The following is a 20,051-nucleotide window of genomic DNA, read 5'->3' as shown; positions in this document are numbered from 1 at the left end:
GTTCCGTGGTTGGATAGGAGGGAGTCAAATGTGGATAAAGCCAGGAAGGCTAGTGAGGAAACTAATGCAGGAATCTGAGCAAGTGACAATAATTGTATAGAGTGGAGACACTGGAGAATGAGGAAAGGGAGGACATTTATGATATTTTTGGAGGTATAACTGGCAGGACTTGGCAATGAATCAACCACGGCAGCTCATTGGAGAGTGAAGCTTCAGAAATGACTCCCCGGTGTTTAGCTTGTGCCACTGAGTGAACAGAGCATTTATAACGGCGGGGAAGACAACAGAAGGGGAGGTTTGAGAGGTGAAGTGGGAGATGGCAAGTTCAAGGCTTGGACATGCTAATCTGGATATGATGGTAAGACACCCTAATGGAAGTGGCCACAAGGCATGAGCTACATGAGTTAGAAGCTCAAAAGAGTGACCTGGACTAACCACATAAATTTAATGGCAAATGCTCTTTGTGTTTTCACTGTGGAGCCTGAGGGTAATTAAATGTAATGATGTGAACATTTAGAGTTTTGCAATCTAAAATGATTTAGCTGTTCATTAGACTGCCTGTGGTGATCATTTTGCAATACATAGAAATTTCAAATCATTATGTTGTATACCTGAAACTAACATACGTTATATGTCAATTATACCTCAATTATTTTTTAAAAAGAGCAACAGGTTAGAAATTTTTAAAAAATGACTTAGCAATAAAAATATCTTGCACTTATATCAGGCCTCTCTCTCAAAAATTCAATGCACATCATCAAATCAGAATGGCTGAAAAAAATAAGGAAGCAGGGACTTCCCTGGTGCAGTAGTTAAGACTCCACACTCCCAATGCAGCGGGCCCGGGTTTGATCCCTGGTCGGGAAACTTTTGATAACAACTCGTTTCTTAGATAGACTACCCAATAGTTGCCCGTCATTTAAGGCAACTGAATTTGACAGCCTTATTAAGTTTATGCCATTTTTATTGTTGAAAATTCTTGAATTTTTTTAATAGTTAACAACTTTGGCTGCAAATTAAATTGTTGTCTAGTGTACTTAGTTAAAGTAGCTTGGCCTGACCAATATTGTTAGCTAAGATAGTATGTGTACGTTTTTTTTCATACAACTTGTGTCCTTTGATCTTCATTATTTAAACAAACAAAAAAAATTGAGTGTGGTAAGTCCGAAGTTACAGTCTCCATTTTATCATGAGGAAACTGAGAGGCTGTGAGACCTAACATCAGGCAGTAACTGATGGAGCAGGAATACTCATGTGGCCTGTGATTGCCTTTGATCTGGGACTTCCCACAAGAAGGAACAGACACTCTTCCCCAAAGCCCGGATCCACGGCTGCATTTGTGACCTAGGCCTAGCCAAGCAGAATGTCTCATTCCTCTGACAACTGTAATTGGCCCAAGGGTCAGAATGCGACCTCAAACCCAGCAGAGCCATTCCTGGGGGATTAGTGCAGGAAGCAGGGGCTGGGGAAACATTCTTTCTGCTGGGGTTGCTTAGCAGGTGCAGCCATTTTTTTCTGTCCCATGGAGACGACCTTTCTGCAGTAAGAGAGAAGCAGGCCAACAGGGAAGGAAGAGCAGAGACAAATATCAAGTGTTGAATCGCTGCTTCCAGAGGCCCTGGTTTCTGAAGCTGTTTAGTTCTGTGACCTGTCTGGCTAGTCCTCCAGGCTAGGTGAGCCAATAACTTTCTTTTTTTTCCTTACACTAATTAGAATTCCTTTTTTTGTTATTTGCAGCCAGGAAATGAACCTAGAACCTCTGGCTCTTAGGCCCCAGGGCCCTTTCTTCTAATGTTAATAACAGCAGGGAGTCATCGGGCACCTCCAGTGCGCCAGGCAGTGTGCTAAACACGTCACTTATTTACTGGACCAAAACTAAAGTCCCAATCCAGAAAGGCTGAATATGGGACCTTGGAAAAGAGAAACCCCTTCCCCAGGTACCGTGGCATCTGACCTATCTTTTTAAGGACTGAGGAGATTAGAGTTTTTGTAAAAGTGTGGCCAAGTGATTCTGAAACCGAGTTCCCCTAAAACCGAGTTCCCTTACCGAGTTTACGATTAATCTCCTTATCCAAAACTTATTCCCTTTCTTGTCCCCTCTGACCTCAGTCCTGTGCTAACTGAACAATCATCAACCAGAGTCAGGTGACTAAAATTACTGTTGTTGATAACATCATTAATGTACTGAAATTGCTATTCTAAATTTCATCATTAAACATACAAACTCGATTGTCTCTCCAGGGCAATATGAGCTAACAGATCCCTGAGCCGTGGATCACTTGTCCAGAGAATCGTAAACCAGAGACATCCTGGCTCCTGAAACTACGTTTAAGAAATGCCAGAGAACTTTCACAAGACGATGATTAATCCCAGCCTCTTTGTTCTTCCCCTTTTAAGAAAACCCCTCACTCGGGCTTCCCTGGTGGCGCAGTGGTTGAGAGTCCACCTGCCGATGCAGGGGACACGGGTTCGTGCCCCGGTCCGGGAAGATCCCACGTGCCTCAGAGAGTCGGGGCCCGTGAGCCATGGCCGCCGAGCCTGCACGTCCGGAGCCTGTTCTCTGCAACGGGAGAGGCCCCAACAGTGAGAGGCCCTAGGGCAAAAAAAAAAAAAAAGCATCATCTCTAGGTGAATGTCGACCGGAGATATGGGATCTTGAGTAACATTTTCATCAAAAAAGGCAGGAACTGCTAGTGCTGGAAGGAATCTGGCCTCTTTACTTTAGATATGGAATCTGTGACCAGAGAGGCTAACATGGCATCCAACATTGCACAGCAGCCGGTGGAGCAGCAGGACTTCCCCAGGTCTCTCAAGTAGCAATCCTTATTCTTCCTATTCTATCCCATTGCCTCCCTCCGTGATCACATCCTGCTGGAACTTGATAAAGCCTTCTCTAACTCTGAAAGGCATTTAGAATAGAACTTGCTTGTAGGTTGATAGTACAATTACTTGGATAAAATGTGGGGGATTGAGAGACTCCCGGGAGAGACCCCAAGTGGTGGTGCTTCATTCCTGAATGTTTAGAGCTCACGGTATTGGCAGGGAGGCAGTTGGCCAGGGAGCGGCAGGCCAGCATTCCTTTCTTCTGGTAACAGCAGCTGCAGTGAAACTAAACAGCGCGCAGTAGATGCTCAGTAAACCAACTTTGCTGAGAAGCAACGTGCCAACACATAACAGGAGCCCAAAAACGTTCTTACTTAGCGCATTAATTAAACACATAGAACTTATCCTAAGAAAATGCTCATAAATATAACTAATATCTATGGTTAAAATTTTTTCAGCACTGCAATTTTTTTTTTTTCTTTTGGCCGTGCTGCTCAGCTTGAGGCATCTTAGTTCCCCAAGCAGGGATTGAACCCGGGCCCTAGGCAGTGAAAGCATGGAGTTCTAACCACTGGACCGTCAGGGAATTCCCCTTTTTGCTTTATTTTAAATGGAGATCCTTCGTACTGTAAAGTTGCATTAGAAGAGCAGCAAAAAGCTGACATCAATGGCTGGGGCAGTGCAGACCAATTTCCTGGGGAAATCCGAAGGTCTGGGGCTTACCTGTTCAGGCCTGCCTTCTCCCATTTTATAGAGGCGAGTCTAAGGACCTGGAAGGAAGAAGGTGCCCAGAGAAGCAAGGACAGCAACACTGACACTGCCGCCTCTTTTTGGAACCAGGGAGGACTTATATCAAACACGTTCACTGAACCCACTGTTTAGGAACTCCTGCAGAGAGGAACTAAAAGGTATAAATGAGTCCTAGGGTAAATTCCAGCCCCAGATGTCCTATTTTCAAAGGTGTGGCTCCCACGCTTTGGATCTCAGTCACCTTATCTGTTAAATAGTAGGTTTAATATACTGGTCTGTAAGGTGTCTATCCTCTATACAACAAAAAGAAGACAACTGCATTACGGAAATCCCATGAGTTCATCCTGCACAAGCCCCTTGTCCCCCACCTCCTGTGTTACACACCGTGACGTTGTTCAGCAAAGTCTTTATTTAAGTGGAAAATTGGCTGTCCAGGGGGCCAGCTGCATGGACCATCATTCCTGAGCAAGGTGCAGTTGCCTGGCATTTAACTGGAGCTTCCCCTTGGGAACTTGGGAAGTCCCTTCCCCATTCTGAACCTCAATTTTCATATCGCAAGAAATGAAGGATTTGGGTTGAATGGATGAAGGTCCTTTTCTACCAGAAATCTGGCTGTATTTCTCCTAGTCTCCTGACTCCTAGGGGCAAAGACTCTAGTTCAAGTGCGTGGAATAAAGCTTGGCCTCCTTTCCCCTGGCTGCAGAATCCCATTAGTATAATCAGAGGAGAGACAGCAGAGCTACAGGCTGGTTCGAAGCTCAGTCCTGCCACTCACTGTGTGATAAAATACTTAACCTCTCAGTGGCTCAATTTCTCCATCTGTAAGTGAGGTTCCTACCTCAAAGAGTTCTTATGAGAATTAAATGAGTTAATGTTTGCAAAGCACTAAAAACAGTGCCTGGCACGTAGTGCTTTGTAAAGTGTTTTTTGAATAAATAAAATTTAGTACGTGAACTGAATCTCTTCATAACTCTAACAGTTTCTTGACTCCCCCTCCCCCCAGGCCCCAGCCTCTGTGTTCACCCCTTCCTAAAGCTCAGAGCTCTGAACCCCTAACCTCTCTACTTAAAGGCCTCCTACGGCTCCCAGGTTCCTCCAGGATGGAGCATTGATGCCTCAGCTGGAAGACCCAGGCTCTTCACACAGGCCCTCCCAGAGGTCCAGAGATGCTAGGCCACTTCCTTTTATTTAAGGATCCCAGTTAACTGAAAAAAAATAAAAATAAAAACAAACAAGCCAAAAAGGCACACAGAATTACGAAAATTGTGGGGCATTTTTTTTGTTGTTTGTTTTTTTGCGGTACGCGGGCCCCTCACTGTTGTGGCCCCTCCCGCCGCGGAGCACAAGCTCCGGACGCGCAGGCCCACCGGCCATGGCCCACGGGCCCAGCCGCTCCGCGGCACGTGGGATCCTCCCGGACCGGGGCACGAACCGGTGTCCCCCGCATTGACAGGCGGACTCCCAACCACTGCACCACCAGGGAAGCCCTGTGGGGCATTTTTAATGTTATACTGAGCAAAGTCAAGCGTTAACCACTCCCACACCCCAGCGCAGATAAACCGTAATTACGCTGTTTCAAGATAATTGCCAAGGGTTCTCAGGCTCTTAACTTCCAGCCGCACAACTGGTGGAGCGGCGTGGCAAGGAGGCGGGAGTTCATCAGGTGGATCTCTGGAGGGTCAGCGTCGGGAGACTGGCGAGGACGCCCCCAACCCAAAGATGAGGCCCCTGGGCAACCCCTCTCCACACCCCCCGACCAAACCCCTCAATCTCCAACCCGCGGCCCCGGCAGGGCTCCCAGGCCGCGAGGCCGGCCCTCCATGCACCCACTCACCCGGCTCGGCCGAGCCCACCCTACCTTAGTAGCCCAGGGCGCCCGCGCACCCGGTGCCGCCGCCCCGCGAGCCGGGCCCCGCACCCAGGAGCCTCCACAGGAACCGTTATCTTGCCCGCGGCGCCCCCTGTGAGCTACAGGCGTGAGTCGGAGAGTGGGGTCCGGCAGCGACCCCCGCAAAGAGCCCGCGAGGGGGCGCGCGTCCCCGCGCTCAGCCGGCCTGCCACGACCCTCCTGCAGCACCCGCCCGCGCGGGGCCGGCGGGAAGGCGGGGACTCGGTCCCCGCGCCACGCGGCTCGACCAATAGAAGCGCGCGCAGCGGGGCTCGGCGCCGACCACCTCGGTTGCTGAAAACCCGACGCGCGGGCGGCGGGCTCTAGGCGGGCGCCAGCGGACCGACTCCCAGAGCACTCGAGGCCGGTGCGCGCTACCCCGCGGGTCCCGTGCGCGCGCCTGACCTCCCTTGCCCAGTCGGTGCGCGGCATCGCCCGGCCCCGATGGCCCCCGAGACCCCGGCCCAGGGGCCTATCCCGCGCTACTTCACCTGGGACGAGGTGGCGCAGCGCTCGGGACGCGACAAAGAGCGGTGGCTCGTGATTGACCGGAAGGTGTACAATATCAGCGAGTTCACCCGCCAGCACCCCGGGGGCTCCCGGGTCATCAGCCACTACGCGGGGCAGGACGCCACGGTGAGCGCTGCCAGTCCAGGGAACGGGAGGAGGCGGGGCCGGGCGGTCGGAGCCTGGGGCTCAGCGCGCGAGACAAGAGATTTGGCACTCAGGGCCGAATACTCTAATTCGGGGAAAAGCCGGGAGGCGCAGGAGCCAGGTGATTGGGTGTGCTGCGAAAACGGGATGCAAGGGCAGGAGAGAGGCTGCGAAAAGTGGAGTCTGGGGAGTAGGGAGGGAGGGAGGCCGGCAACGTGCACGCACAAACAAAGGGCCGCGCCATCTGTCTGTGCGCTCCGTCTGCTGCCCGGAGTCTGCGGTCTCCAGGCGTGGGCAGTCCCCGGAGCAGGGGTAGGAGAGAGGACAGCGGGGATGTGGAACCCCCGGACGGCGGCACGGCCGAGACCAAGAGAGGAGGGGTCAGTGGCAGGGAGAGGGATCAAGTCTTGACCTGTCTTGGTGGCTGGGAGGGAAGCGCAGACGCGTCTGGGCCGAGCATGCCGGACTAGACTGGCGAGTGTGAGCAGGGCAGAGAACGAGGGAACCACACTCGGGGATTTTCCTGAGCGGGGAAGCCACCTAGTGCCCGCTGCCTTAGGAACCCCTGCACAGGGTGAAGACCGGAGGGTGGGTAAGGGGCAGCACCGGCCAGAGAGGGCTAGCGCCTGCTCGTGCACAAAAAAGAGTGGGAGCAACGTGCTGAAGGGGGGTGGGGCTGCATCAGCATACACTTAGCGAGGGCCCTGGAACAGTCCTGGAATCCTGTGGGGAGGTCACTCAGCCTCAGGCCAGCAGCTGTTTGCAGTCCTGGGCTGTAGGCCCCGTGCTGGGTCGCATCCCTCCTCCCTCAGGCCTCACTGCGGGCCAGCGCGCGTCCCAGCCCCGATTCTGTTGTTTCCCTCTCTAGACGACCTGCTCTCGGAACTAAAGCACCTAGCACTTCCCTTCTGGGTTTGAGAGCTGGGGGTCCACTCCTTGGGACCCAAAGGTTGGAGCGTTCACAAGCTTCGCCGTGTCCCCTCCCCCTATATCCTTCCCCCATCCTTCGCCTAGCGGCGTGACCCCTTCCACTGTCCCCAGCTTTCTCCCTGCCATCTCGGAGCGCGCCTCGGGCCACTAGGGTTCCCGTGATGTGGCGGTGCAGCCTAACGCGGTAAGGACCCGCCGCTCCCTCCGACGCGGCTGGCCTGGGAGTCGAGGCCTGAGCCTGTGCTCGTCTCCGGAGTGACCACTGGGGAGCTCAGGCAGTGGCCGAAGGTGAAGGTGTGGACTGGCGCATGCGTAGACGGAGCAGGCTTCCTGCAGTGTGATTTAGGGCCGGGGCCGGCCGCAGCGGAGACCGCGATTGGTCCGGATGTGTGGTGCCACCAGCCGCCGGCTCCGCCCCGGCTCCCTCCGCCTCCAAGCTTGTGGCTTTGGGCGTGGGGCTGTCTGACCTTCAGGACATTAATCTCTTAATCTAGTCGCTGAGGACCCCACCTTGCGTAACCAAAATTAGTGCCCTAGGGCAGGGGGTGTTCAGAGTGGGAAGGGAAATATGGAACCCCTACCAGAACAGCAGCGGAGGGAAGGGGGAGAAATGCAAAAGTCCTCCAGTTGGACACAGGGAGTCTCCCTCAGCACATTTCATGAGACACCTAGAGGAGAGGCCAGCCCAGGCAGGTCTTTCTGTGGTCTTTCTGTGGTCGCCCTACCCGTGCTTCCTATTCCTTGGCATGGTACCCTTCTTCCTAGAACACAGTTGTTGGGTGATCCTGAGCTGTGGACACCAGGGACAGGTCTGAGCACTCTCAAAGGGCAGCTGCCTGGAGGGGGGTGGGGTCTGTTTGAACTTGGGTACAGCCTCCTTGCTGGATCAGGAGGATGGTCCTTGGTGTGAGCCCTTCACAAATCTTGGGGGGGCCGGGCTCACTGTTCTGCCTTCTCCCCAAACTTGCAGGATCCCTTTGTGGCGTTCCACATCAACAAGGGCCTTGTGAGGAAGTATATGAACTCTCTCCTGATTGGAGAACTGTCTCCGGAGCAGCCCAGCTTTGAGCCCACTAAGAATGTGAGACCCCGTTTGCTGTTTGGAGATCCTGCAGTTGTTGAGGGGCAAAGGGTAGAAGGAAGCCCTAGATATGATCACAGGGGACCACAGTCAGTAGTTCTTGGGAATCTCGAGACCCTTGCTTCTCCTGCATAGTTATTGGGTTGCAGGGCTTTGGAACCTGTGGTTCTCACAAGGCCACCACCACCATCCCCATCCTCAACATGAGACCTATCGACCGAGCACTTATTCTGTGCCAAGCATAACATCATATAATCCACACATAGTTACAGATGAGAAAACTGAGTCTCAGAGAGGTTAAGCAACTCGGCCAAGGGTCACACCATTACTAAGTGGCAGAGCAGTGGCTTGAATGAATTCTGTTTAACTCCAAAGACCACATGCTCTTAGACTTAATCCCATATCACCTTCTGTCATCCCTCCTCAGCATTGTGGTATTTTCACCTAGGACCGTGGGCTTCCCTCAGCTACCTTGGTGGGAAGGCCTTGAGCTTAAGAGGGTCCTTGGCTCCAGCGCTGGGTTGCATCTGGGGAGAACAACACCCTTTCCATCTCCACTCTTCTACAGAAAGAGCTGACTGAGGAGTTCCGGGCGCTGCAGGCCACGGTGGAGCGGATGGGGCTCATGCAGGCGAACCCTGTATTCTTCCTGCTGTACCTGCTGCACATCCTGCTGCTGGATGTTGCCGCCTGGCTCACTCTTTGGCTCTTTGGGACATCCTTCCTGCCCTTCCTCCTCTGTGCAGTGCTGCTCGGCACAGTTCAGGTGAGATCCCTGGGCTTGTCAAGAACACAGCCAGCTCAGCTTCCGTGGGGAAAATTCTTTGTACCCCTCAGGAGGCCAAGGAGCCCTCTGTCCAGGGCAGAGCTGAGGACACGCGGTAGAGTTGGTGCAGAAAGAGCACACATTGCGTCATCTGTGGCTTTCATCTGCTCGTCTTTGTCACATGTGCACCTTCATTTCTCCCACTGCCTCTCCAGCCGCTTCTCCCAGGGCTCCCTTCTTCCCGTGGCATTTCTCTTCTGAAACTTCACATTCAGGTTCTGTCACAGTCCAGGTGTGCCAAGAACCAAGATTCTGGTTTCTCAGCTGGGGCCCTAATACTTGGCTGTCAGAACCCATTAGTTAAGCCTTCTACTTGCCTGAGTTTGTCACTCTGTCCTGTTCTGTAGTTTGGATGTTCAGTCCCTCGGAAGTCACAGAACTCCAGAGCTGGGGACACCAAAGAACAGGGAAGGGGTAGTGATTTGCCCTAGCTCTCGCGTGAGTCAGTGGCGGAGCCAGAAGCAGGACCCAGGCTTCCTGACTCCTTTCCTGATGTGCTCAGTTAGGCCAGCACAGGCCTAGGTAGATGAAGGACGAGGGAGAGGCCGAGTCAGTTTGAGACAGATGCGGGGCTGGTGGGCTGCTCTCAGCGCTAGCCTTTCTCACCCAGGCCCAGGCTGGCTGGCTGCAGCACGACTTTGGACACCTGTCCGTCTTCAGCACCTCTACATGGAACCACCTGCTACATCATTTCGTGATTGGCCACCTGAAGGTCAATGGGACGGAGAGGGGCTCTCTGAAACTCCAGTCAACAATGGGCTGCCTGGGGGAGGGGGGGCACCAGGCTTCCATACTCATGCCCCGCGTTTCTGCAGGGGGCACCTGCCAGCTGGTGGAACCACTTGCACTTCCAGCACCACGCCAAGCCCAACTGCTTCCGCAAAGACCCGGACATCAACATGCACCCCTTCTTCTTTGCCTTGGGGAAGATCCTCTCTGTGGAGGTGAGCAGAGGTATCGGTGAAGGTCTCGGAGAATGGGAACCAGGCAGCACACAGGGCTTGCAGGCTGTTTGAAAGTTGTGGGACGCCACAGGCAGTAAGCAGGCTGCCCAGGACACTCACCTGTCCTCCCTCATGAGTTCAAGTCAGCAAATAGCTGTTGCAGAAAGGTACCCCACGCTGCTAAGGACCCAAAGGATGACCAGATTGCTGTGCAAACCCTGCTCGGCCTTGAAGGTGATGGATGGCCCTCCTTGCAGGTGCTTTTTAGACACTCCCACCCCAGGCAGTCAGCCCCCTGCACTTTGTAATCCTCTCTCTTACACAACGGCTACACTGGCTTACTCTTCTCTGATGCCCATTATCTAGAATATTCATTCACTGAGTAATTCTTCCCACCCGCCTGATCCTAGCCTGACCTTCAGGGTGGTCAGCACTGGGTTTGAGTTGTCATCTGAGGGTGTGAGCAACCATTATAATGTAGCTGCTAAAGCCTGGGGGTGAGTGGAGATCTGGTGAGCCTTTAGTGAGTGTAAAGTGATGGACGGCTGTGAGTGGGCAGGGGAGTTCTTTAAAAAGTTAATTTAGGGCTCCCCTGGTGGCACAGTTGTTGAGAGTCCACCTGCCGATGCAGGGGACATGGGTTCGTGCCCCGGTCCAGGAAGATCCCACATGCCGCAGAGCAGCTGGGCCCGTGAGCCATGGCCACTGGGCCTGTGCGTCCAGAGCCTGTGCTCCGCAACGGGAGAGGCCACAACAGTGAGAGGCCTGCGTACTGCAAAAAAAAAAAAAAAAAAAGATGGGAGTCTTAAGTGGAAGGGAGTCTTCTCACACCACTGCGTCTGTTGCTTCTTGGTACTAAGGTTTTTAGGAAACTCCTATCTGCAGACACTAAAAATAGAGAACGCTCTGGGAAAAAAATAACTTTTTTTTTTTGCCCAGTTACGAGGCTGAGGTTAGGCTGTTAGGAAATGCGTGGGCTACAGGCTGCTTGGCACTTGGTTCAGCCTCACTGGGTCCAGTTTGACTGAGCACTGATCCCTGGGCTGACCCAGTAGCATCGCCCCAGTGCCTCCCAACTCTCCTGGACAACAAGGAAGTGCAGGGACACTTCACCCGAAATACCACCTTTCTGGCCTCCAAGAGTTGAAACACAGTGGGGCAGTGATCAGGGTTGTAATGGCCATTACAATCCTAATTTGACTGCCATTCGAAGAGGCAGCCAGCGGACAGGGCTCCCTTCCTGAAGAGTCCCAAAATAAGGAGGCCAGAGTTCTGCGCACACACCCCACCAAACAAGACAGATGCTCCTCTTCCGGCTTCCCCCGCCTCAGTTAATGTTGCTCGGGATGGGATGAACTTCACCCCCACCTCCAGGTCATCTGCAAGGCTTGCTGCCTCCAGAACATATCCCAGTCCATCGACTTCTCCTTCTCCCCTGCCTCCCATCCCCGGGTCTGGATCATTGTTGCAGCCTTCTTACTGGTTTCCCTTCAACGCTACCTGCCCTCTACAGTTCATTCCCGCACCTCTAGCCAGAGTGAGCCTTTAAAGCACAAAGCAGATGGTGCCACCTGCTGAGAGCCGTCCCGGGTTCCCACCCCCACTGGGGTGAAATCTAACCGCCTTCCTGTGGCCTCCCCAGGGCTAAGGCTCAACATGGTGCCGCCACCCCTAGTTTTGTGGCTTTTTATCAACCATTCTCCTCTGTTATACTCCCAGCCACACTGGCCTTCGCTCTGTCCCTTGAACGGCCCAAACCTTTGTTCCCTCTGCTTTAAATGCTCTTCCCCCGAATGTCTGCATTGCTGGCTCCTTGTCACCATTCAGGTCTCAGTTCTGATGTCAGGGCCCCAGGAGGCCATATATAGGACTGTCCTAGCCAAAACGCTGCCTACCTCACTTTCTGTCATATTTTCCTGTTTTTAATCTGTAATTACCTTGAGCTCTGTCTACACATTTATCACCAGCTTCCTCTCCTCAGATGATAAGCTCCACGAGGGTAGGAATTTCGTGTTATTCATCTCTATATCCTCACACCTAGAACAGTGCCGGGCACGTTGATGCTCAATAAATAAATTGTTGAATGAATCACTTAATGGAGAAAGAAGGCTTCATTTAGCAGAAGTGCCTGGCACAGGATAAGGTATCAGTAAATGTCCTGTCAGAACAGTAGATGGGGGCTTCCCTGGTGGCGCAGTGGTTGGGAGTCCGCCTGCCAATGCAGGGGACACGGGTTCGTGCCCCGGTCTGGGAAGATCCCACATGCCGCGGAGCGGCTGGGCCCGTGAGCCATGGCCACTGAGCCTGCGCGTCCGGAGCCTGTGCTCCGCAACGGGAGAGGTCACAACAGTGAGAGGCCCGCGTACCACAAAAAAAAAAAAAACCCAAAAAAACAGTAGATGGACTCATGAAAGAAGGGTGAGCTGGCATTCTGCTCTGGGGTAGAGTCCCTCCTGGGCCCTGTGGTCGTCTGGTGGCCAGAACTGACCAGGACACGAGGAACAGAAGGAGCCATGACTCGAACACGAGCACAGAGCTTCGCTGTCATGGTTGTGAGAGCTCCCGCTAGGGGACCCGGTCTGACCGGCTGGCCTGGCAGCCCCAGCCTGTCTCTACGGCTGCTCAGCTTACAAAATCACCACCAGCCGCTGGGGAAAACCTTGCCAGAGCCTTCAGATTGCCAAGCTGATTTTGGTAATCTTTCCACAAATATTTGCCAAACTGTGCTTAGCTTTCAAGGGATTTTATAAAGCTCATGTTGACATTTGAAGAGACCGAAAGATTTGGAGAAGGTCAGGGGCTGGATGTAGAGGGGATCCTGGCCCATGTAAGGGTAAAAATTGTTGTCTGTGGAGACCCTGGTGTCAAAAGAGTACCAGATGGAGAAAGGAAGGGGAGGTGGAAGGGCCTGGAAACCTGACAAGGGCGTCTCGGGCTGAGCACGAGGTGTACTGAGGACCTGCAGGCTCCGTTGTGCCCAGGCCTCTTGTGGGTGTGGGCCACCGAGCTGCGTCCACGGTGTGGTGCGCTTGGCAAATCCAGCAGCCCGGGCTTCACGCGCCAGGAGCTGGAGGTAAGGCTGGGCTTGTTGGAGCCTTCCGTGGCGCCAGCAAGCTGACAGCCCCCACAGGAGGCCTCAGCTCGTGAGCAGGGAGAAGCCAAGGTCACGGGGAGGGGAATTGGTGACTGGCCTGTGGGTGCTGACGTGTGTTTGCTTTCCTTCACAGCTTGGGAAACAGAAGAAAAAGTACATGCCATACAACCACCAGCACAGATACTTCTTCCTGAGTGAGTGTCCTCATCCAGCCCCGGGGGGTGGGGCTTGGGACGCTGCCTCGGGACTGCGGTACTTGAAGTGAAGGCTGGAGGAAGATCTCCACCTGGAACAGGGTGCCCCCTGCAAGGGGGCAGTCTACCTTCTCAAGGGGCAAAGGCAAGAGTTAGGCTAATGTTTGGTCAAAGGTCACTTGTGTTGGGGGCAAACTAGTTCCTCCAGGCCCACCCTGGCTTCCACAAGGGAACTGAATGGTGGGGGGCCATCCCGACTAAGCCTGAAACCTCACTTTAAATCTTGTCAAACAGGCCAGGGCCAAGGTGACGCAGTGGGACACAGTGTAACACCCAGAAGGACAAAGATAGATAGACTAGCAATGGGAGGATTGGATCTGAAGGGGGAGCTGGGGAGAAAACATTGCTGTGGTTGTCTTAAGCTCTTTAAGACTGCTGTGTATATTCCCTGCTTTAAAAATCTCCATAATGTATAAAATTTTTTAAACCCTTTTAAAAATTCAAATTTTTAAAGAAAAGGAGGGGATGAGTCCATTGATCCCATTTTCGTTCAAAGGAATTTTTTTTTTTTTTTTTTTTTTTTTGCGGTTACGCAGTCCTCTCACTGTTGTGGCCTCTCCCGCTGTGGAGCACGGGCTCAGCGGCCATGGTTCACGGGCCTAGCCGCTCCGCGGCATGTGGGATCTTCCCAGACTGGGGCACGAACCCATGTCCCCTGCCTCGCCAGGCGGACTATCAACCACTGCGCCACCAGGGAAGTCCCAGAGCAGTACCTTTTTAAAGGCACAGGAGCAGAGCAAGTTCCGTGCATGGAGCTTGTCTCCCCAGGTATCCTTTTCCATGGAAGAGAATGCCACGTTCCCCCCACCTCACCGTCTCAGCATCCACTGGGAGATTCTGCTTTCTTCAGACTTGCATTCATGCCCACCTCCAGCGCCCGTCGGTTCCAATGGATTGAGGACTGCCGAGGCAGCTGGAGGGGCAACAGGAGGAGATGGCAGAGGGGCAGCCCTGTGCTGGAGGCCATCTGTCCAGCACCAGCTGGCCCTTTAGTGACACTTTAGTGCTGCTCACACCTCCCCCCTTGTGTCCATTTCCTCCCCAGTTGGGCCCCCAGCCTTGCTGCCTCTCTACTTCCAGTGGTATATTTTCTATTTTGTTATCCAGAGGAAGAAGTGGGTGGTAAGTATCCATGGCCCCCAAATCCCACATCCTTTGTCTCCAGTACCCTGAGGGATGGGAAGGGGGTTCTCCAGGGGAAATCCCACTGAGATTTACTCCAGGCCTAATTTAGAGCAAAGTAACAGAACCAGGTATAGACCCTTCCTTATCCCTAGGTGAGATGATTTGGGCTCAGCAGGCAACCTGACTCCTGATGCCCTATTTAATTCAGCCAGTTATCTCCTGAGGTTATTGTGTTCGGCATAAAGCAGGGGCCAGGCTGGGGAGGGGGAAGCTGAATAAGAGACGGCACCTTTACTCGGGAAACTTCTGATGAAACAGGATGTGGTTGACACCAGACAAGAGGTACAGGCAGCAGCTTTGGGGATTCCGAAAGGGGCCTGACCACCTCTGGCTGGATGGGAGGCATCAGAAAGGACTTCGCAAAGTCACTTACCTAGCTGGCCTTGGAGGACAGGCGGAGGCAGGGGAGGTGGAATGGACTCTGAGCAGAGAAGCTGGGAATTAAGGGGCGAATCTGGTCACCGGACATGTGGTGGAGGACTCGGGTGTCAGGGGAGGGTGGTGCAGAAAACTCACCAGCGATTTGATCGGGGCACCGGCACAGACCGAGCCACGATCCTGGAAGACTCACTGGCAGCGTGATGAAGGGGTGAAGGATGGAGACGGGTTGGGAGGAAGTGGAGGCAGGGAGACCTGGCACCTGTGAAGGAAACAGGCAAGGAGGGCTGGGGGCGCCACTAGGAACGGAGCGGAGCTAGACGGTGCTGGACGGGGCAGCTGGGAGAGGCTGCCGTGAGCACTCCAGTCTGAGGACCGGGGAGGATGTCTGCTCCACGCAGAGGAACAAGTGCCGTGAGAGGAGAGGTGCTTTGTGCCGTCACAGGGCTCTGCCTCTCGCTGCAGGACTTGGCCTGGATGATCAGCTTCTACGTCCGCATCTTCCTCACTTACGTGCCGCTGCTGGGACTGAAAGGCTTCCTGGGCCTTTTCTTCATGGTCAGGTAGTACTTGATGGGGGAGGAGGGAGCGGCGCAGAGATGTGTGGGAGTAACCAGTCTGGTCTGGGGGCGTTGGCTGGGGAGGGTGGCGGGGTTGGAGCAGCTTCTGAGCGAGAGTCAGAACTCTGGGCTCTGCTTGTACTGGTTTTGTCTGGGTGCCATGTCCACCAGGTTCCTGGAAAGCAACTGGTTTGTTTGGGTGACACAGATGAACCACATCCCCATGCACATTGATTACGACAGGAACGTGGACTGGGTCTCCACCCAGGTGAGGGACAGTCACTTGGAAGACCTGGGCACAACTAATAAGAAGGGTGGGTGGGCACAGACCCAAGGTAGGGGGTGGGCGGTGGTTAACAACAGACGCTCCCAAACCTTGCCTCGTTAGCCTGAAGCTTCTCTCCTGCCACCACGTGGAGAAGGGAGTGACCAGGGACAGGCCAGCTTTGCCTGGAGAAGGCTGGGCTGGCCTTTCCATCTGGTACCCAGAGCCATGCTCCCCCATCCTTCTCCTCCAGCTCCAGGCAACATGCAATGTCCATAAGTCGGCCTTCAACGACTGGTTCAGTGGCCACCTCAACTTCCAGATTGAGCACCAGTGAGTAGGGAGGCCTGGGAAGCAGGGACCTGGGGAGGGTCCACGTAGGAGGGGGATGGGGGGCCACAGGAGCTGGAGCCACTGACTGTCCCCTGTTCTCCGTGAAGTCTTTTCCCCACGATGCCTCGACACAATTACCACAAAGCGGCTCCCCTGGTGCAGTCCCTGTGTGCCAAGCATGGCATAGAGTACCAGTCCAAGCCCCTGTTCTCAGCCTTTGCCGACATTGTCCAGTGAGTATCTGAGCCTGGGAAGAGGGCTGGGAGGGCTGGAAGAGGGCAGGGCAGTGGGGTCAGTGGTGAAGTATGGGGTGGGAGCCACAGGAAGGTGTCCCCAGGTCGTCTGGAATGGAGGTCGCCAAGGCCAAGGCCAGGTGCTCTGTTGGTCTTGTGGCCAGTTTGGGCCTTTGCTCTCAGTGCCATGGCCCAAGCCCTTTCTCAGAAGCAAAGGGGAGGCGAGTGCTCAAGTCAAGGGGGCCTACATCACCTCTGGAAGGGCCTCACTGCTGCACTTCTGGTGGGTATGGCTTTGGGGCTCCTCTCCACTCTGTCTCCCTCACCGCCTGCTCCCATCTTGTCCCCTCAGCTCACTGAGAGAGTCCGGGCAGCTCTGGCTAGATGCCTATCTCCACCAATAAGAGCAGCCTCCCATCTGGAAGAAGAGCCTTGGAGCCAAAGCAGAGGGGGGCTTGGGGACAATGCCACTACAATCCTAATGTCCAGAGGGGGTGGGTTTGAGGAGATAAAGGCTCTGACTCAAACCCCTCCCCTTTATCTTCTAGGCACAGATCTAAGACCCAAAGAGGGGTGCGCAAGCCCCCTGGAAGGGGGGGTGGAGCTGTTGGGACAGGGATGTGAAAGTTTTGTTTCCTTTTTTGTTTAGCAGATGCAAGTGGTTGGTGGGCAAAGAGGGAGTCAGGAGGGTGTTAGAATAGGGAGGGTCTACTGCGCCCAGAAATCAGGAAGAGATTTAGCACTAAAATTCCACCCAGGGGACTTCCCTGGCGGTCCAATGGTTAAAACTCCGTGCTTCCAATGCAGGGGGCGCAGGTTCAATCCCTGGTTGGGGAACGAAGACCCCACATGCCGCACGGTGTGGCCAAAAAAAAAAAAAATTCCATCCAGGAAAGGGAGGAGCTCATCCCACTGGTCCACTTCTCAGTGCCATCTCCACTCTTGCTTGCAAACCTCAGAAGTTCGCAGGCTGGAGGAGGACAGAGCAGCTGAACCTTCTGGGCAAGATTTAGAAAGGAAGCATTAGCGCCTGAGGCCTGGCAGCTTGGCTCACTCTAGGGCTAGGTGTGACCCATGTCTGCCTCAGGCTCCTGGAGAAGCAATTTTTCCACTTTTAGAAGCAGGGAGGACAAAGGCCAGGGCTGTGGTGTCGGAGGCATCTGGCCCTGAAGGATGCTGGCACTACAGGATTTGGTCCTGCATTCCATCCAGGGTACCGAAGGAGCATAAGGCCCCAGGGCTTGCCAAAACAGCCAGCAGAGTCGCTGGCCATTAAAAATCCTTTCAGCTTCTGATTCACCTCTTTTGACCAGCACCCGAGGGAGAGAACACTCCTAGGATGGGGAGTCTACTTCTTGCTCCATAAGCAGGTGGGCAGACGGGCGCTTAGTCTTCTCCTCCATAGAAACGAACGGGGGCTCCCAGGGGTTTCCCTTTGCTCCCCGACCTGTAATTCCAAATTTAATAAAGTAGCAGTTAGTGAGCACAAGTGACCAAGCTGGGAGAGGGTGAATTAGCAGTCATGACGAAAACACAGGGTTCAGTCATAAAGAATATAAGGGCCGTAAGAGATTTTCCATCACCTAAATTATGTTACAGCATTACTTCTGAGCAGGAGCAATGGGTTAAGTGTAATGACTTCATAGTTCTAACCGGAAACAGGAAGGGAAAAACACAGACGTTTGTGATCGTCATGGCTGCCCTTCAGCATCCTTCCTCTGGCAATTCTGTCCAAGTACCTTTCTCTGCTGGAGACCAGGTAGGAATTTAGGACAATCTCTTAAAGGTATATCAGTCTAATACTGAAATACAATTTTTTTAATCTCCGTTTTTTAAAAGATAGAAACAGTTTAACCCATTTCTAGAGAGTGAACACAGGACTGTGCCCCATGGGTTACCAGCATTCACACCCTTTCCCCTTCCCACACCCACAGCCTTGCAGGTGAGGTGAGGGGATCATTCACCCGTCCCAACAGCATCTACTCGAAGCATATTGAGGATTTTGGACACTGGAAAGAAAGTACCTTAAACTACAAGGAAAAAGCAGAGACCCGGGAGAATTCATATTTAGTTTAGGAAAGGAACGGCAAGGAGATGAGAATGGTAATCAGGGAGATGAAGGTCCTAAGGCATGTTGGGGTGGGATTAGAGGCACCACCTAACGGGAAGGCTGTTGTGATTACTTAGAGGTTTGTCAAAACAAAGACAGACTTAAACACACACACGCACACACGGCAGAACAGGTTACAGAAGATTTTAGATCTTTTCCATTTGGGCAGAACCTGGCTTGAAACAGTCTGGGTAGAACAATTAGGAGCAGAATTGGAGAGTTCTACTTTCACTGGCGCCTTCATTCCAGAACAGGTGCTGAACCCAGCCCATCAAGCCATCTGGCTTTGGGCCCAGACTGCCCGATCCGAGCAGAGCTAGTGAAACTTACTGAGCCAAGTCTGAGCCCTCAAAGCACCTCAACCACTGTGGCCTTCTCTCCTTAGCCTGGACCAGTGTGGTCTCACGTGGCCACCAAGGGACAGACTAGTGACAAAAAGCTCAGACGTCGCAAGGTAACATGAGTGATCTCAAATCCAAACAATGACATGAGAAAACAGGATTAGAGAGGATAAGCTGCCTCTGGTCATAGATGTGGCAGAACTAACATTAGAACTCACTTTGTAAAAACTCCAACTTATATGCTTATCTTTGTTACTTTCATCTTCCTACCACTTTGCCAGAGGCATTTTAATCAGACCCAATGTCAGCATCCTTTTCATGTGTGCCACACGCCAATGGAGTAAAACTGAGAAATAAAGGTAATTTTGACCAAACGAAGGCTGTTATAATCCATGATGCTCTCCTGCATCTGTTGACAGGAGTCCCTGTACCTCTGCTACAAGTTACTATCCGACTCTCTCACTTCTTTCTTTTTTTTTTTTGGTACGCGGGCCTCTCACTGCTGTGGCCTCTCCCGTTGTGGAGCACAGGCTCCGGACGCGCAGGCTCAGTGGCCATGGCTCACGGGCCCAGCCGCTCCGCGGCATGCGGGATCCTCCCGGACCGGGGCACGAACCCGTGTCCCCTGCATCGGCAGGCGGACTCTCAACCACTGCGCCACCAGGGAAGCCCTCTCACTTCTTTCTGAATGAGTCCCCATACTGACTCCCCCTTGCCTAAGCCCCTTGGGGCAGAGGAAGGGTCATCAGGCTGCTGTGTAAACACCAAGGCACAGGTGGACTGTGGCAAGGAGAAGAAAGGCCAGCCCATTCCCATGATACCTACATGTTCCAATGCTAGACTGCCTGTGTGCGCTAGCCAATTCTAGTGTTTAGTGCACTGCTTCCTACTACCATGCGGCAATGCCCTCACCCTTTTAAACTCTGATAGTCTGTGTAGGTAGTCTCCATAAGTTTCCTTTTTGCCTAAATCTCTGTAAGGCGTAATAAGAGCTGGACTGCAAAGCAATGCCCTTTTAACCACTGCCCTACTAGGACAGCTCTCCTCTCCAAGCGAGAATATTAGAAATGTGCTAGGGCTTCCCTGGTGGCACAGTGGTTAAGAATCCGCCTGCCAATGCAGGGGACACGGGTTCAAGCCCTGGTCTGGGAAGCTCCCACATGCCGCGGAGCAACTAATGCGCCACAACTACTGAGCCTGCACTCTAGAGCCCGCGAGCCACAACTACTGAGCCCGTGTGCCTAGAGCACATGCTCTGCAACGAGAAGCCACCACAATGGGAAACCTGTGCACCGCAACGCCTGCTTGCCACAACTAGAGAAAGCCCGTGCAGCTACGAAGACCCAGTGCAGCCAAAAATAAATTTATATTAAAAAAATGTGCTAAATAGGATTTGCAGGAT

General features: G+C 53.3%; 1 protein-coding gene across 2 annotated transcripts; it reads left to right on the top strand.

Annotated features, from left to right (window-relative positions):
* The first annotated feature begins 5,410 nt into the window (after window positions 1-5,410).
* Window positions 5,411-19,456, top strand: FADS1 (fatty acid desaturase 1). Of its 2 annotated transcripts, none has more exons than XM_029207625.1 (12): window positions 5,411-6,097; window positions 8,016-8,126; window positions 8,695-8,892; window positions 9,563-9,664; window positions 9,768-9,896; window positions 13,124-13,184; window positions 14,290-14,366; window positions 15,273-15,370; window positions 15,539-15,635; window positions 15,886-15,965; window positions 16,073-16,198; window positions 16,551-19,456. In XM_029207625.1, exons 1-12 carry the CDS (start codon window positions 5,906-5,908, stop codon window positions 16,600-16,602), a joined length of 1,323 nt encoding a protein of 440 aa, XP_029063458.1. In that variant the 5' UTR covers window positions 5,411-5,905; the 3' UTR covers window positions 16,603-19,456. The 2 variants fall into 2 exon arrangements, with proteins under 2 accessions (XP_029063458.1, XP_029063459.1); XM_029207626.1 differs by having other exon boundaries at window positions 5,924-6,495.
* The last annotated feature ends 595 nt before the right edge of the window (window positions 19,457-20,051 follow it).

Source organism: Monodon monoceros, unplaced genomic scaffold (genome assembly GCF_005190385.1).
Source record: "Monodon monoceros isolate NGI ecotype Baffin Bay Population unplaced genomic scaffold, NGI_Narwhal_1 Super_Scaffold_7, whole genome shotgun sequence".
In the NCBI taxonomy this organism is placed as follows: Eukaryota; Metazoa; Chordata; class Mammalia; order Artiodactyla; family Monodontidae; genus Monodon; species Monodon monoceros.
Note: the sequence above shows the minus strand (reverse complement) of the source record. Positions and strands in the feature narration are given on the sequence as shown.